The sequence below is a fragment of the Ahaetulla prasina genome, chromosome 1, assembly GCF_028640845.1.
Source record: "Ahaetulla prasina isolate Xishuangbanna chromosome 1, ASM2864084v1, whole genome shotgun sequence".
Classification (NCBI taxonomy): domain Eukaryota; kingdom Metazoa; phylum Chordata; class Lepidosauria; order Squamata; family Colubridae; genus Ahaetulla; species Ahaetulla prasina.
This window is the reverse complement of record NC_080539.1, coordinates 27,839,804-27,859,001: the sequence shown is the minus strand read 5'-3', so window position 1 is coordinate 27,859,001 and position 19,198 is coordinate 27,839,804. Positions and strand designations below refer to the sequence as shown.

Sequence of the window (19,198 nt, the reverse complement as noted above, 5' to 3'; positions counted from 1 at the left end):
AAAAACCCATTCTACTTCACTGTTTCTGCATCCCCCCCCACCATTTGCCACTTGCTATTCATGTAGCTAATGAATATTAGCCTAAAAGAAGCTCAGCTACATGAATAGCAAATGGCAAATGGGGCGGGGGGGGGGGGCGGATACAGAAACAGTGAAGTAGAATGTTGTTTTTTTTCATAATTTGGTACCCAGCAGATGTTTTAGGCTGCAAATCCAAAAAGTCTTAGCCAGCATGACCAAGGATAATGGGTGTGGTAATCCAAACTGCACTGTTAGGGGGAAAAAGTGAGTGGGAACATTTCTATATGTCCTTCTGCTTGATTACAAAGGCTTGAACAGCAGCTCTATCTTTTCTGCTTTAATATATTTTTGGAGGTGAGATGAAAGAGAGGGTGGGGGCAGAGCAAATGACATGGTCATCTCATAAAACAGATACAGAGAAGTAGCAGGAATACCTGTGTCGTCTCAGCTTGCCTGAGACAACGGAATATTTACTGTAATGGATTCTTTACACAGATGTGGAACGCAGGAAGGCCTCTGTTTGTGGATTTGTTACTCCTCTGGATGGGTCTGAAGCCGATGAGCATCGAAAGCCAGAAGTAAGTGGTACAGCATTTTCTCCATATCATGTGTGTATGTCTCTGTGTGTATAGATAATGCTGAAGGTACAGTTTTGTCAGGAATGAAAGATTAGGTCCACATGTGAAGGTCCAATTAAACTGATTTATTGCTACTTATGCCTATGCACAGCTAAATTCTCAACTAATGGTTAAATCTGCTAGGAATTAGATAAGGGTTTAACAGAATTCAAGGGGAGGGGCTGGACTGTTTGTGGCTATGTAAAGATTCTAGGCTACTCCCTCTCTTAACTCTGCCCCCAGGTTTTACCACTCCTTCATCTACAGGTTTGATAACATGGGTGTTAGGAAAAGTCAACACGGTTCACACAACATATTTGACTGTGTCACTTAGATCAGGAGTCTCCAACCTTGGCAATTTTAAGACTTGTGGACTTCAACTCCCAGATCATGCGGCTTTGTCTATGAAGGTTCTCAGTCATCAAGGTCATGGTTGTCCCAAAAGGTGAGGTTTTTTTTCAAACAACAACTGGACTTTCTTGATTGGATTTTTACTTCTCATCCAAGAAGCGTCTTGTCTTAAAAAAAAAAAAAAAACCAAGAAAGTTCAGTTACCGTTTGAAAAAACCCTTTTGAGATCTCTGCAGTTTTCACGCAACACGCAATCTGATTGCTGAATCAAAAATGCAAATTTTTGGATTGCAAAATACACTCTATATAAATTAAGCAGCAGAGTTCATATAACATATATAAATCACAAATGACCAAGGTTAAAAGTAACCCAGTGTTGGGAGTCCTTAGAACCACTCAGAGTTGCTGGGAATTGAGTGTCAAAATATTTAATAAATTATTGACATTATTAATTTATCAGACACTGAAAACAAGAACATCTTGTGAACTGGGTCAGTGTTTCCTTATGCTTGTCTTTTCCTTCCATCTTCCTTTTAGTGTGCTATGTCATGAAATGGTTATTTCTGTTCTTTGACTGTTATATGGTCCCAGATATCGTTTAAAAGCCATGATTTATAGTTTAGTGTGATCTTATCCATTTTAATCTACTCAGAAAGATAGTATTAGTATTGTGTTGGAGACCAATCCATTTAAATATCTTTCCCTTCAGTTACATTGATAATACATGTTAATATTAACATGGTTTTATCATCCCAAAAGCCAGGCTGAACTTGGAAAATTGCAATTTAAAAATTAGAAATTTATTATTATTTTTCTTTTAATTTATTTTTCTTCTGGCTTGTTGTCTTCCTTCTCAGGCAGTTGTGCTGGAGGGAAACTACTGGAAGCGACGGATTGAGGTGGTAATGAAAGAGTATCACAAATGGCGGACCTACTATAAGAAAAGAGTAAGGATTTGTCTCCCTTTCTCCCGACAATGTTATCAAGCTGACCTGGAAGTGGGTGGATAGAAAAAGATAGACTCCATATCTGTCCTCAGTTACTTCCTGATGTCATCTGATTGCATCTGCCATTCACCATTTGCTGATGACAGGTTGACAAAAGAGGACTGAGAGTAATGGAGAGAGTCAAAAGTCAATTCTAAATCATGAGTTGGGTAGTAGCTCCACCTAGGGGCTCAATTGGTCTTTGATTAGGAATGCCAATAGACCTTTCCCAAGATTCACAAGAGATCAAAACGTTTGGCTCTGGAATTTCTGCTTCAGCAAAGCTGTTCTTATTATTATGTTATTATCTATATGCCGTACCGCCAAAAATCTTCTGTTTGTAACCTTCAGTTGGATGAAATGGTGCATCACAGGACAACAATGCCAAGGCAAGCATATTCAGATCTAAGTTGATTGGAGCTTTCTCCTTTAGACTTTTTTTGGGTTTTTTGCCTAGGGGTTGGTGGTGATGACAGTGATGGTGATAATGACCTTTTGGGTACTGATGATGGCATTTCATCAGCTATGGCACTAGAATATGATAGAAAAAATAACAAATCTATTGATTCTGAAAATCCATAAAGAATGACTTCTCTTTAATTTATTGCTTTGGACAACATAACATCATAAAATAATCCCTTCTCTTACTTACTTACTGTTTTCTTACTACTTATGACAAACCACTATTACTTCAAATGTGTCTTGATTGCATTGGAAATACACTCTTGAAGCTTAGCTCTGATGAGTCATGATTTCAAAGAAGTACAAGCTTTAATCAATGAATGTTTTAGCTTCTTAAAGTATTTTATATTTTATTTGATTTTTCCCTTCATCTACCTTGAACCAATAACTGTAAAAAACACACCACCTAGTGGTTTGTCAATGTGTTATGGCTGTGCAGTGCATTTGTACTGATCAAATTGCCTCTTGGTGTTAACACCATATTTCCTTAGTTCTGACAGGATGGTTAGAAAATAGTCAGATGAATTCATCTGTTCTTTGTTGGCATGATTTAGAAATGATAATACAGGCAGGAGCAGAATCACACAGTTATTCCTTCTTCACAGAAGAGCAAGATTTTTTTTTCTGTATTTATTTATTTATTTATTGGCCAAGTGTGATTGGACACACAAGGAATTTGTCTTGGTGCATATGCTCTCAGTGTACATAAAAGAAAAGATACGTTCATCAAGGTACAACATTTACAACACAATTGATGATCAATATATCAATGTAAATCAAGGATTGCCAGCAACAAGTTATAGTCATACAGTCATAAGTGGAAAGAGATTGGTGGTGGGAACTATGAGAAGATTAATAGTAGTGCAGATTCAGTAAATAGTCTGACAGTGTTGATGGAATTATTTGTTTAGCAGAGTGATGGCCTTCGGGGAAAAACTGTTCTTGTGTCTAGTTGTTCTGGTGTGCAGTGCTCTATAGCGTCGTTTTGAGGGTAGGAGTTGAAACAGTTTATGTCCAGGATGCGAGGGATCTGCAAATATTTTCACGGCCCTCTTCTTGATTCATGCAGTATACAGGTCCTCAATGGAAGGCAGGTTGGTAGCAATTATTTTTTCTGCAGTTCTAATTATCCTCTGAAGTCTGTGTTTTTCTTGTTGGGTTGCAGAACCGAACCAGACAGTTATAGAGGTGCAAATGACAGACTCAATAATTCCTCTGTAGAATTGGATCAGCAGCTTCTTGGGCAGTTTGAGCTTACTGAGTTGGCGCAGAAAGAACATTCTTTGTTGTAGAGATCCCAAAATACAGGTAGCCCTTGACTTACAACAGTTCATTTAGTTCAACATTATAACGGCACTAGAAAAAGTGACTTATGACCATTTTTCACACTTACAACCTTTGCAGCATCCCCATGGTCACATGATCAAAATTCAGATGCTTCACAACTGACTCATATTTGTGACAGTAGTATCATAAAGCAAAGCAAAGTCCATGGGGAAGTTTGATTCACTTAACAACTATGTCCCTAACTTAAAAACTGCAGTGATTCACTTAACTGTAGCAAGAAGGGTTGTAAAATGGGGCAAAAGGAGCACGTTATGCTCCTTTTGCCCCATTATTCACATTATGTTATTACCAATTCAACACTCACTTTGTGCATGCACATGCCCAGTTCACGCATGCGTCTGTCTTCTCTGCATGCGCCCGGTTTTCCACACATGTACTTTGTTCACGTGTGCACCTTCCGTGCATGCGCCTGGCCTCAAAAACGTGCCTAAATAGGGTGGCATAGAGCCGGGGCCGGCGGGCGGGCCCACCTGCAATTTTCACTACTAGTTCGTGCAAACTGGTCTGAACCAGTTGAATTCCACCTCTGGGCAAAAGTCACTTAACAAATGTCTCACTTAGCAAGAGAAATTTTGGACTCAGATGTGGTCGTAAGTTGAGGACTACCTGTATAATGCAAAAAGGAGGTTGCCTATTCAGCACAGGAGAGGTGAAATTTTTGCACATCCTTGTATCTTAAGGATATCAGAGATTACAGTACATTTCTCTTACTGTATTAGGTACAGTACTAGAGACCCCGACCTTATTTAAGAGCATTTTTCTTATTGGCATGATTCAAATTACCTGTCACTTTCATTCCCACTGAAACAAGGGTGACTTTTCATTGTCTTTTAACAGCTCCAGCCAGAACAAATGTCATTCCTCAATTGAAATCCAACTCTAATGTAACATTTCTCTTACAGCTCCACAGGTTTAGCCGGGAAGGGGAAGTTCCCAGCCCAAAACCGGTGAGTGAAGAGAATCTGGTTTAATCCATTTGGAGCTACACATAAGCTCTTTACTGTAAAAGGGATCCTGATGAGATCCCAGCTGAATATTCATTTCTCTCCTATGCAGGAAGATGTACCTTGGCAATCGACAGAGAATTGGTGTAACCAGCTCTTCTCCAATGTGGTGCCAATGCTGCTGCGGGATAAGGAGGAGGAGAAGGAACAGGGAAAGCAGCTCTTTGATATGGACAGCTTCCTCTCAGACATCTCAGACACTCTGTTCACCATGACTCAGGGCAACTGTCCCCCTCAATCATCATCAGAGGAAGGTAATTCTGGTGTCTATCACTGCTGGCTTTGGAACAGTCTGAAGATTTTTTTTCTACTATTATTTTTATTTAGGGATCTTCTGTTGCTGCCTATTTGCACATGGCAACTCAACTACAGAATATAAAACCTCATATAAAAACAATAAAACTAATCTAAGAAAAGTCATATAATAAGTTGATAAAATAATATAATGACATATCCTCTGCCCCATCCTCTGCCCCGGCGACAGCACCTCAAACGAGCCATCTAAATGGGCTCCATCCCGCTATGCGTTCCCCAGGCCCGCTGGCAGAACGAGATCTTCAGCGCCTTCCGGAAGAGTGGTAGAGTGGGGGCCATTCTAATCTCTGGGGGGATGATGTTCCAGAGAGGGGGGGCCACCATGGAGAAGGCCCTTCTTCTGGGTCCCACCAGGTGATGGGACCCGCGACATTCCCTGCCTCCCCGCTCTGATGAGTTGCGTAGATGTGATCGACAAGAGGCGGTCCCTCAGATAACCTGGTCCCAAGCCATGAAGGGCTTTAAAGGTGACAACCAGCACCTTAAATTGCACCTGGAAGCAAATCGACAGACAATGCAGCTCCCTCAAGAGAGGTGATACATGTGCACAAAACCATGTGGGCCGCTGTATTTTGCACCAACTGGAGTTTCCGGATGCTCTTCAAGGGCAGCCCCATGTAGAGTGCTATGCTAGAGCAGAACAGTGGTCCCTCTAGTTTTGCATTCAGTTTTGTGGTGAGCCAGAAACTTTTAGGGAGTTCACAAGCTGGTGAGATGATATCTCATGAGAACTCGATCAGAGCAAATAGTCCATTAGTTCATTAGAAAATCCTAGTTCCCCCAAAAAACCCAACTAAAAGTTGTTGGCAGATCACCTTTAAGGTACTGTATGAGTATCACAGTACCCTCCCAATAATTGGTACCAAGAAATGCATTGACAAGGATCTGTAGGTAATAATAAAGATACCCTAATAGTAACTTTTGATAGCTTTATCTTCCATGACAAGGTCTCACGGCTTTTAAAGACTTTAATGTTTTTGGTTATCACCACAATAGAAATTCATAGTATAGCTTTGTGAAATACTTCTTTTTTTCCATCCTGAATTTTCCACCATTTGTCTCTATCTTTTGTCCTTGCCACATGCATACTTTTAATTTACTCGACCACATTCCGCTTACACTTTTCCCGTTTAACACATTCTCACACATTGCACTTTTTCTTCATAGGAAGTTACCCACCTGCACACATTTTAGTTGCTTTCTTCTGTATTGTTTATAATTCTGCCACTTTTTAAAGAAGTTGTGACCAAAACTGTGCAGTATTCTAAATGTAGTCCTACTACCGATTTTAATAAAGTATTGTTAGTTTTATTTTCAATCTCTTTCTGAAACATCTACAACATGAAATTAACTTTTTCATAGCTGTCACATGGGGTTGATGTTTTCCTTGACTTACTATCACTACTCCAAAATAGCAAATAGCAATAGCACTTAAATTAATATACAGCTTCATGGTGCTTTACAGCACTCTCTAAGTGGTTTACAGAGTCATCTTATTGCCCCCAATAATCTGGGTCCCCATTTTACCGACCTTGAAAAGGTGGAAAATTGAGTCAATTTTGAGCCAGTGAGAATCGAACTCCTGGCAGTGGGCTGAGTCAACCTACAATCACCCATCACCAATCTCTTTCCACTTATGACTGTATGACTATAACTTGTTGCTGGCAATCCTTATGATTTATATTGATATATTGATTATCAATTGTGTTGTAAATGTTGTACCTTGATGAACATATCTTTTCTTTTATGTACACTGAGAGCATATGCACCAAGACAAATTCCTTGTGTGTCCAATCACACTTGGCCAATAAAATTCTACTCTATTCTATTCTATTCAATACTGCAATCTAAGCACTGCACCACCACAACTCTTGGCCATTCTTCCTGAAAGAATATACTATATATCTGTGGCATTGAGTGTCAGAGGATGAAAAGAAGCTATGTCTTCCAGTTTATGAGGGTTAGCTTTTAATCATATAACATTAAAAAGTAATAAAGCACACATTTTTCTAAATTATGCTTCCAGAAGCATAATTTCTTTTTATTGTTTTAATAATGACATGCTTAATCTCATAAATCCTTGTGTTTCCAATGAGCCACAGTATCAAATAATTAGTCATAGGGACAGTCACAGTCATAAACTATAAATTAAAGGGATTAATTCAGACAATATTGACAATTACAATAGATAATTGATTTATCAATGGCTCTTATCTATGATAGCTAAATGTAACTTTATGTTCAGAGGTTAGGGGTTAGGGTTAGGGTATAAGTTGTCCTCACTTAGCAACCACAACTGGGACCAGCAATTACACTGTTAAGCAATCCAGTTGCTAAGTGAAGCATTATATGACTGCGACGGTTTATCACCTTACTTCTGTTGTGGTTATTAAAGGAATCATTGCAGCTTGTTAAGCAAAACATCGGGTGATCACAGTCTGTGATCTTACTGCTGTTCTCCATTAACTGCTTGTCAGAAGCCTATCGTTAAGCATGCAAATGTTGTTCATTTGACTGCAGGGATGCTGTAATTGTTGTATAGGTGAGGTCCAGTAATAAAGTTACTTTTTCAACATTGTCATAAGTTCAAATGGTTGGTAAACAAGACGGTAAGCAAGGTCTACCTATATATTTGTTAGAGCTAGCAGCTGCATAGACTTAGGTTCAGGCACATTAATGACACACACATATATATATATATATATATATATATATATATATATATATATATATATATATATATATATATAAAATATATATTATATATATTATATATAGAATAGAATAGAATAGAATTTTATTGGCCAAGTGTGATTGGACACACAAGGAATTTGTCTTGGTGCATATGCTCTCAGTGTACATAAAAGAAAAGATACGTTCATCAAGGTACAACATTTACAACACAATTGATGGTCAATATATCAATATATCAATATAAATCATAAGGATTGCCAGCAACAAGTTATAGTCATACAGTCATAAGTGGAAAGAGATTGGTGGTGGGAACTATGAAACGATTAATAGTAGTGCAGATTCAGTAAATAGTCTGACAGTGTTGAGGGAATTATTTGTTTAGCAGAGTGATGGCCTTCGGGAAAAAAGTGTTCTTGTGTCTAGTTGTTCTGGTGTGCAGTGCTCTATAGCGTCGTTTTGAGGATAGGAGTTGAAACAGTTTATGTCCAGGATGCGAGGGATCTGCAAATATTTTCACGGCCCTCTTCTTGATTCGTGCAGTATACAGGTCCTCAATGGAAGGCAGGTTGGTAGCAATTATTTTTTCTGCAGTTCTAATTATCCTCTGAAGTCTGTGCCTTTCTTGTTGGGTTGCAGAACCGAACCAGACATTATAGAGGTGCAAATGACAGACTCAATAATTCCTCTGTAGAATTGGATCAGCAGCTCCTTGGGCAGTTTGAGCTTACTGAGTTGGCGCAGAAAGAACATTCTTTGTTGTCCTTTTTTAATGATGTTTTTGATGTTAGCTGTCCATTTGAGATCTTGCGATATGATAGAACCCAGAAATTTGAAGGTTTCTACTGTTGATACTGTGTTGTCAAGTATTGTGAGAGGTGGAAGTATGGAAGGGTTTCTCCTAAAGTCTACCACCATTTATACGGTTTTGAGTGTGTTCAGTTCCAGATTGTTTTGGTTGCACCACAAGGCTAGTCGTTCGAACTCTTGTCTATATCTTGGTTGTCATTGTCTCGAATGAGACCAATCACTGTTGTGTCATCTGCGAACTTCAGTAGCTTAACAGATGGATCATTGGAGATGCAGTCATTGGTATACAGAGAGAAGAGAAGTGGGGAGAGCACACAGCCTTGGGGGGGCCCTGTGCTAATTGTACAGGTATTTGATGTGATCTTGCTTACATAATTATATATTATGTAATATTATATATTATGTAATATTATATATTACTAAGTTGAAAGACAGCAGATCAAGTATGCAAGGCTTGCAAACACAGCATCCCTCAATAGAAGCAGTAAGCTATTTTCTGAAATCTGGTAGACAGATCGGTTTTCATTTTGCAAGGCAGTAACAGGTTGGTCTAGATTACTGTGTCCTTTTCTAAACAGATAATTAGAGAACAGTGTTTCTCAATCTTAGCAAATTTAAGATAGGTGGACTTCAGCTTCCAGAATTCCCCAGCCAACATGGGACAGAGAACCCATCGTTGCAATGGCCTAAAATTCCCTGCCCAGGTCAGCTAGTCTGGTCCAAAGGCCCTTGAACAGACTCCGCTCTTCAAAATCTCTCTTTCCTTTCCTTCCTCTCTTTACACATGACTAAGGAGCAAGAGTCACACTTGCATGAGCCACATAAATATCCACTTCTGCTGCTCTTTACCTTTCACTTTTGAAAACTAAATGTCTATGTGGGAGGAGCAGGTGGCAAGAAGCAAAAGCCCTGGCTGAGTGCAGATACAACTATTGAAAGGGTATATAGATTGGTGCCTGAACGCTAGAAACACAAGGGTTTCTGGTTTGTCCCACTCATGATCATCTGGGAAGAGACATAAGTAGATCTGACACAGCAAGGCAGTTCTTAAGTTGGGCTGTAATTAGAACCTCCATTGTTAGGGGCAGTGTTTGGTTAGGCAAGCAGAACAGCTGTAGAGGTATAACTCTTCATATAGAGAAATGTAAAGGTACCCCTCGCACATATGTGCTGGTCATTCTCGATTCTAGGGGGTGGTGCTCATTTCCATTACAAAGCCGAAGAGCCAGCGCTCTCTGAAGATGTCTCCGTAGTCATGTGGCCGGCATGGCTCAACACCAAAGGTGCACGGAACGCTGTTACCTTCCCACCAAAGGTGGTCCCTATTTTTCTATTTGCATTTTTTACGTGCTTTCAAACTACTAGGTTGGCAGAAGCTGGGACAAGTAACGGGAGCTCACCCCGTTACGTGGCACTAGGGATTCGAACCGCTGAACTGCCGACATTTCGATCGACAAGCTCAACATCTTAGCCACTGAGCCACCGTGTCCCTTTTTAGAGAAATGGACTGCAGAGCCACCGCAATGTGTAACATGTTCACACTGATGCAATAGGACTGGGTGTTTTGTTAATATGATTTATTGGGTTAGGGATTTTCTGTCTTCACTGTGAGTTCTATTGTGTTGGGGGAGTGCACTGAAGGAGCTCAACCAATCTCACTGTAGATATGTTGTGCACTGACAATAAAGATTTGAATTGAATTGAATGAATTCAGAAATGTAGCTGGCTGCATTAAACTCATAGAACTGCATGAGTTCTATGGTAAATCTTTGCTTGCCTTTCCTCTCTCTTACAGCTTACGTTGGCAATGCTGACATGATCCAACCAGACCTGGCCCCGCTACAGCCAAATCTTGATGATTTCATGGAGATATCTGGTAGGAACCAGCCTATTCTGGGGGAAGTGGAAGACGTCATGGGAGAGACCTAGAATGGGAGACATTGGATGGTTATGATGATCTGTGAGGTGCATTCAAGGCTTCAGCAGAGGCTTCCTTTCTGGGGCCCTTTAGTCCTATTAACATGTCACATTTTCTCAATTTGATGGAAATAAGGGAAAGGAGGAGGAGGAGGAGGAGAAGGAGAAGGAGGAGGAGAGTCCTCAAATCCCGCTCTTGATGCTGAAATCCAATTTAAAGCATCCTTGACAGATGGCTCTCCAGCCTCCACTTTTAACAGTTCCCCAAATATAACTTGTTACATGAATGTGGAACCATGCCAGGGGCTACTCAGAGAGGAAGGAAAAGTTTCTACTCAAGAAAGAGGAAATTTCTGAGGAGGGGGTGCTTGGGGGGCTGCAGACCAGGAAGCAGCCAAAGAGCAAATGAAGGACTGAAAAAGAAAAATGTGGGCTGGAGGAAGGTCACTTCACAAACTCTTTTACCGATGTGCTTCTGAATTTAGGAAACTCTTAGAACCAAGGAATGGAAAAATAACCCCTTTGTTTAAAACTAGCTCATGCTGGTTTTGTGCGCGTTACTTGCCCATGAAACCCTTTCTCAAGCATCTTATTGCAGAAACTCATGACCAATTTTGTTGGTCTAAGTTTTGCTGACTAAGTTGAAATGGGGTCAGGTATTTTGGGGTTCAGAAAATTGTGAAAAAACCAGCTGCTATCTTAGCATGTTGTGTGAACCAAGCCATCATGTAATATTGGCTTTAATATGTTGTGTGTACTCAACCAGAGGTGAGGTCCCAGGAAGGTAGTGTTCTTCCTTGAGGTTGACAAACTCTAATTCAGATTTTCTCCAATCTGATACCCTGCCCCCAAATCCACTACAATCCTGTAGTATAATTCCAAGCAAGCACATACTGGCTTAGAATCATTGGAACTGGAACTCCCAATATATCTAGAAAGTACCTGGTTTGGGAGGAGAGATGGATCCTTCTTGTAGTGACTGAGAACTGTCAAGGTGATGGATTCCTTGGAATGATGATGCCAGTGAAGCGGTAAATTGTGGGTGCAATGGAAATCTCATTACAGATGTTGTCCTCAGTTAATTGTTTCAGTTTTAGTAAACACAATAGTACGTGCATTTGAGTCAAAACCAGAGGTGAAATGCTGCAGGTTCAGACCGGATCATGCAATCCGGTAGCAATGGGGGTGGGTAGTTCGGAGAACTGGTAGCAAAAATCCCTGCCCCCCCCCACTGCCCATGCCTCGCTGTTCCTCTTCTCTGTCCCTGAAGCTCTCGGTGGTGATATAGCTGCAAACAGCCTTAAATGACTGCCGTGGTGCTTCAAAGGACCCCACTACAGCTGATCAGCGCTGTAGGCAGCTAGTAGACCAATGCCTCTATTTTTAAATAAGGTAGACCGGTGCACTCCCAACAAAAGGCAATTAGTAGATTGGTGCCTCTATTTTTAAAGAGATTTCTGAGATTTCTGTGTTTCTGTAGTGTTTCACTCTAACTACGCAAATACACAAAATCTCACAAAGCTGTATGTGGCATTTTGTGTATGTATGTGAGTCAGTTGTGTTGTGTTGTGTTGTGTGTGTGTAAAGTATGAAAGTTGGTTTTTGGTACCTCTTATTGTTTTGTATACTTTGTTTATTATTTTTATTATTTATTGTTATTGGCCACGCCCACCCAGTCATCTGACCACCAAGCCACACCCACCAATTAAGCCACGCCCACAGAACTGATAGGGAAAATTTTTAGATTTCACCCCTGGTCAAAACCCTAAGGAAAAGGCATCCTTCTTTCCTTGCTATAAGATGACGGTCTGTACTGTCATCAACTTAGAAGAGTTGTTAAAAAATTAACATTTAAATGTTAAATTTAACATTTAAATGTTAAACATTTAACATTTAACAAATTTAACATTTAAAAATTTATTTCTGTTGACTGAATTTCTATCTGGGTGGCTTTCAGTAAAAAGGTGACAGCAAAAATAGCCATAAATATGACAACTCTTGAAATGAATCAAATGATTTTGATCCACTGTTGTGGTCTTAGCTGTGTAGTCCAGGATATTTGAGGTGCAGCTAATATTATTGTACGTACTAATTGTTGACATCTTTTAATTAAGGAGTTAGAATCTACCAATGTTTTTCGAATGTTACTGCTTTTAATGTCAGTCTTGATGCATAGAACTTGATGATGCTTTTTCTGGTGTGAAGATAAAGTGATGATGGGGAAAACTGCTGGCTGGGTTCCAAAAGTTAACTTAAAAATATACAAGGAAAGTCAGTAAATAAGGGCTTGATTTAGTTAAGCTCAATCCTCAGGAGTAATAAAAAAAAATCAAGGAAATAGATAATTCGATGAAGAGAGGCACTTCAGACATGCTCAGAGGCAGATTATCTCACAGCTGGAATTTTAGGGACTGTAGTTTTCAGTTAATCCTTGTTTCTTTTAGGAAGGACTAAAACAGGGGTCTCCAAACTTGGCAACTTTAAGCCTGGAGGACTTCAACTCCAAGAATTCCCCAGCCAGCTTTGTCAAGGTTGGAGACCCCTGGACTAAAGGACTGGACTCTGAACTGCATTCTCTTCCAGGGGTTTTGGGGCCGCCACTTGCAGAATCCCCATCCTGTCTGGAAACTAAATAGTCGACATTAACCTGATTATATCCCCAAACTTCCATATCTTGGAAGACTAAACTGAGCCTGCATTGATTGTGCCAGGGACTGAAAATGCTTCTAAAAAGCCCCCACTTCTTATCTCGATGTTCCAGAAGCCTTTTTGACATTTTTTTTTATGGAAGGAGAGTAGTTCAAGGAAAAAAAGCTGGGTTAGCTCAGCCCCCCCTCCCAAAAAAAACCACTGCTGCAATGCAGAGGAGTGGCAGTAAGGTCACCAACTCTGTCCCCAGGCAGGCCACAGAATCCTCTGCCTGTCAGTCAAAGGGCAGAGGCCCCCCGTTGAATGAGGAACCATCAGCCCTTTGCTGCTCTGAATGTCTGGAAAGGAGAGGAACCTGAACCATATGGAGAAGTCCCCATGGCAGGACCAAGGCAGTCTCTGGGGATGGTGACAGACTGCTGCTGGCCTTCCACGGCAGGTAGGAGATGATGGGGCAGAGGTGGTGGGAGTTGATCCTTGCCTTTATTCAGTCCCCCTCCCTGTTCCCTGGCATAGATAGCCCTTCTCTATGAACCTAAGGGCTGTGAGAGAGCTGGTGCTAAGGGAAAGAAGGAAGTGCTCTCTGTACTTGTACAGAGCACTCTCTTTCTGTAGAATTGGGCCATCTGATTCTTCATTGGCACCCCAGAGGTGAGGTTCAGTTGAGAAAATATATAACCATATAACAAAGTAGCCAGAGACCAGGAAAGCAAAGTGGGGAGTTCTTGCATCTGTCTCAGGGTTCCGTCGAGTGAATTTTGCCTAGTCCAACCTACTTCGCTCACCCTCATGCGGCCAAACTACAGCTGCCTCTATTCCTGCTGCTTCATGGTTACAGATGAAACACAACAATCTCCTAGACATTTTCTGATTCGGGCCTTCCAAACCTAGGAAGAAGCTGCTTGGAAATTGGAATTCTTGAATGTATGGAGACAGCTAGGAGAGAGAATTCTCTCTACTCCAGGGTGTGTGTGTGTGTGTGTGTAAATACAGTGTCACCTTTCCCCTCAAAAAGTTGAAAACCACTTTATTTTTATTTATTTCGTCAAGCATGTATTTCATGACAGATATATAAAAGAAAACATTAGGACAGGGACGGTAGGCACGCTGGTGCACTTATGCACGCCCCTTACAGACCTCTTAGGAATGGGGTGAGGTCTACAGTAGACAGTCTAAGGTTAAGTGGGGCAAGGAACCGCTGCAACAGAGGACCCTCCCTGGAAAGGGGACAGTATGCTAAATAGTCCTTACTACTATTTTGTTTTCTGGCTTCCCAACTGATTCTGCCCAAGTCTTTGAAAGAAATTGGCAGAAGTGCATTTAGCATTCACAGACCAATAAAATAGGGGGATTATACAGCCAATTTACAGTTTATTCATTGATCATCCATGGTCTTATACTGAGTCTTAAATATCGGACAATCGACTTGCTTCCACTAACATTTAGTAACTGCGATTCCCAGCTATTCATACAATCTGTGGTGTGTTTGAGTTTCCGCACTCTCTGATACTTGCCAAGCCTTTCTATGAACTGGCCATTAACAGTGAAGTGTAATGAATGTATGAATTTATGTTTTTTTCATTATGAATGAAATTGAAAGGGGATTTTTGTTAACATCTTGGGGGAAAGAAACCCAAGGAGGCATGGCTGATGCAAGAAAAAAACTTAATGTGTGATCTATAGGGAAACTTACAGCTAGCTTTTGCACTCTTCATCTGTGTCTGGTCTGGCGTAATCTGCTGCTATAGTTTAGAAGCCAGGGAATAGATTTCCTTAATAGCAATTTTAGTCTGGGTTGCCCATATTTGCTATAGGGAAAGAAATGGCAAAATTTAGATGAGACCCAGCCTTGTCTGACTTGGAGTGTTCTTATTGCCACACCGTATCCGATTTCAAACACCACACTGCGTATTTGGTTGAGTTGGGGCGTGTTAAGTGATGTCTTTATAACCATTGCTTATTGAATAAATCACAATTGGATTTACACAACATATACTATAGTTCATGGTTTGTTTACTACAGTATTTTGTTATTCAGTAGTTAGTTATTTTGGCAAGCTTAATATGTTATTCGTATACGACATGTTATGCCTGCCAAATAAGTTATGTTATGGTTTACACAGTACGTGACTGGGAGTATCCTAAAAAAGTAGGATCTAAATTATAAAAATAAATGAGTAAAACAGTGAATGGGAATTGCGTTGCTGTTTTTCCTTTACTTGATGTGCAGTTATGGAGTTTAATATATCGGTACAAACATTTCAGACTGTGTGAACTAACCAACATTGTGCAAAGTAACATGATTGATTATGTGCCATCAAGTCATTGTCAATTCTTCATGACTAGTTAGATAGATTTTCTCCAGGATGATCTGTCCCTAACCTGGTGTTTCAAGTCTCCAACATTGTACCATTGCAACTGTAACTGAGTCCATTTACCTTGTTGTGTGTTGTTCTCTTCACTTTCCTTCCATCTTTTTCAATATTAAAACCTTTTCTAGATCACACTGGTCTTGGCATAAGGGGTCCAAAGTAAGATAATTTGAGCCAGATCATTTGTGCCCCAAATGAGAACTCAGGGTTGATTTGTTCAATGGTTTTTTTTTCTATCCATGGTATATTCCAACACCAATGTTCAAAAGTGCCAATAATCTTCCTATCCTGCTTTTTCAAAATTTAAAAATAGCATGAGTGAGAGAAAAAACTTACCCTGGAGAACTTCAGTAGAGAGATGAACAGTCTATAATTAGTACAGAGAGGGCCAGAATCTGGTTATATTTGGCCTTCTCGGTTAATGCTTGCAAGTGACAGTTATACACCAAGAAAAGCTACAGTGATGTAATTTACACAGTAAATGGGTACATTTTTATAACATGATTAAGCAGTTCAATTAAAGACCTAATAACTCTGCTCATGCACAAGGGTAGGTTTGTTTTCTGATTTGATTCACTTAGTTTCTTCATGGGTTCATCTTGTTGTTCAAACTCTTACTTAAACTATCATAGTAGTAGTACCTGCAATGACAATAATTATAATTATTAATATTATTCATTTTAGTCTCCAAAGATGCGGAGAGAGAGGAAATGATATGCTATCAAAGTTGAAAATGGTACTTTTTGAACAGGGGCAGGGTTTAAAGCAAAATAGATATTCCTAACTCATCCATCTTGCTTGTTATTTGTTTAAAATCATACCAAAAATATTGACAGTTTGTAGTCTTGCAGGGGGAAAGATAGGGAGATCCTTCTAGCAAAGGATATTTATAAGGAACGAAATAGACATAATTAATGCATATGTGTAAATGCAATTGCACAACTGCAATCCTGAATAGTTTTATTCTGAAGTAGGCTGCAATTTTTATATAAGAATAACATCTTTTGAATATAACTGGGCTTTTGAACAAACAAGCCTAGGATTACACTGTGCAGTATGATAGAGATCAAGTATTTAGGGTAAGGGTGTCAAACTCGATTTCATTGAGGGCCTCATCAGGGTTGTGTTTGACCTCAGGGGGCCGGGGTGGGCATAGCCAGCTCCACATCACTCGTGTCGGGGGGCATCTGTGGGGGCCCAAGCACTCTGCTTGAGAAAACAGGCTCCCAGCTCTGTTTTCGGCTGGGATGGCTTCCTGCAACCCTCTGCCAGAGAAAATGGGGGGGGGGGGCTGTGCACAGCCCTCGCAATTTTGCTGGCAGAGGCACCACAAGCAGGTCCTTCGCTGTTTCCATGGTGACCCTGCGGGCCAGAGCTAAGCACCCTGCGGGCTGGATCCGGTCCCCGGGTCTTGAGTTTGACACCTAGGATTTAGGAGAATAAAGAAAAAAAAACTGTGGATGCCCTTATGTAGCCTACCTGTGAGGGCTATTGTAGACACAAATAATATAAGTGTTTCTTTTGGAAGACAGCAGTTTCAGCAATAATAAATATTTCATGTGCTAATGATCAAGTAGTACAATTATAAAAGAAGTTGCAGTCCTGGGAAAGAGAGAATCTATTCACTAATTTCTTGAGATTAGTGAGTTTGTGTCTGTATGCGTTTGTAAATTTGGTAGAGGAGGGAGCTGAAGCATGGCTTGTATTGTGTTTACATGTGAAAAGAAGTTACAGTATATTTTTGTGTAAGTGCCAGTGGGGAAGGGCACATGTTAGGAAATATTGTGGGGGAGGATGCTTTGAAAGATTGGGGAAAGAAGGAAGTAGCTGGACAGGGCGTGTGTGTATGTGTAAGGGTGTATTCTTTTCTCAGGGAATTACTTTTGGTGGGGTCAAAAATCAGGATGGGCATTTACCATGTTGCATAAATTATGGGTGTGGGTAAATCTAGAATGCAGAATTGGGGAAATTTGTGGGTAGGGGGGTGCTTCTTGAGACTGAGGGAGTGCTTCTTGAGTGAGCTATTTTTTGGCAGAAGCAAAAGAGTCCTTATATTCTTAAGGACTAGAAATTTATAAATGCATAACTGTTCAAAGATCAGTCTTGTCAATATGTAAAGTGCCACAAGTCTTTTTGTTGCATTGCTGCAGAAGATGGCTAATCCTATCAGGCATCTTTTTGACACATCGGGTACCAATTGTGGGGAAATTTCATTCCTGAGCACAATCTGCTATTGGACATTTCTGTAATGTTCTGTTTCTGTAATGCAACTGTACATGTACATACAAATAGGTCAGTGCATATTTTTGCACATAGTTTGGTTTTCCTTGGAATTTCCTTTAGCACTTCCCTGCAAATACCATAGAGAAGACAGGAGCCAATAATGAGCTATGATACAAATAAATAAAATTACAATAGAAGTAGTGAGTGATCCAGCAATCATTGTATGCATTTATTGGGAACCCAAACAAGTTCTAGTTCCAGTGAAGAATAAGAAGTGTTGAGTATTCTCCCCTACCTCCAATCCTCTATTTACATGCAGAAGAACTATCATTGATTATATTTTAAGACCCAGCCATCAAAAGAATGAATTTCTATTCCCCCATTCAGAGAGCTGTTCAAGGTAGGTTGCACTAGAAAAAAAATTAAAATCAGCACAATAGAAATAGGTAGTACAGCTTAATCCCCACCTAAAACCATTGAGCAAAATTAGAGAGATTTAAGAGAGAGATCAATAATATGAGTGTTGCATCTATAAACAGTAGCAACCAAAACAGCATGGGAAAAGTCAAAATACAATTATCGCCATCTATCTAAAAACTTCTCTTGTATCTCTTGAGGAGGCACTAATAAAGCAATTGGTTGATCATGGAGGGTGACATTTTGAAAGTAGGGTGTTCCATTCAGGAGGCCACACAAAATGGGACCACAGCTGAAAAGCTGAACACATTGAATAGGTTTGTACATTAGTCAAGAGTAAATGCCATCATGTAGTCTGTGTTCAGTGTGTTGTGGGAATCCAGCCATTGATTTTGCACATTATGTGAATGAGGCCAGTTGGATGAACTGCCTGATTTAGTTTTGGATTCTATAAGGTTTCTAAAGAGTAAAAGGAAAGCAGAAGTCTATGGACACAAGATGCAAATCTTACTAATCCAACTTTAGATAGGTTGCTCTTGAAAACTTAGTTATAAATGTATTAAAATGAAAGATACCAATAAATTTCATTAAAGAGATTTATTTACTTGCATGTATTAGGATAGAAGAGCGTGGTGGCTCAGCAGTTAAGACACTGGGCTTGTCAGTTGGAAAGCCAGCAATCCAGGTTTGCGACCTGAGTGCACGCGATGGGGTGAGCTCCCATCCTTGCCCCAGCTCCTGCCAACCTAGCGGTTCAAAAGCATGTAAATGCAAGTATATAAATAGGAACCATTTCGATGGGAAGGTAACAGCATTCTGTGATATAATGCTGGCCACATGCCTTTGGGCAGCACTAGCTCAATGGCTTTGAAACATAGATGAGCATCGCCTCCTATTGTCGGCTACAGCTGGCAGAGTAAAATCCGCAGGGCCTCCTATGTATTATGATTAATATATTATGAATTCTTCAGTGGAAACGGGAAGGCTGTTTTCTCAAAAAAATACCTTAGGTTTTTC

General features: G+C 40.2%; 1 protein-coding gene across 1 annotated transcript in view; it reads left to right on the top strand.

Annotated features, from left to right (window-relative positions):
- MLXIPL (MLX interacting protein like) overlaps window positions 1-19,198 on the top strand; it is a 71,593-nt gene that overhangs the window by 28,018 nt on the left and 24,377 nt on the right. The window contains exons 3-7 of the mRNA XM_058164280.1: window positions 517-599; window positions 1,847-1,936; window positions 4,687-4,731; window positions 4,841-5,042; window positions 10,400-10,480. Coding sequence (XP_058020263.1) covers window positions 517-599; window positions 1,847-1,936; window positions 4,687-4,731; window positions 4,841-5,042; window positions 10,400-10,480 — 501 coding nt within the window. The remainder of the gene's footprint in view (window positions 1-516; window positions 600-1,846; window positions 1,937-4,686; window positions 4,732-4,840; window positions 5,043-10,399; window positions 10,481-19,198) is intronic.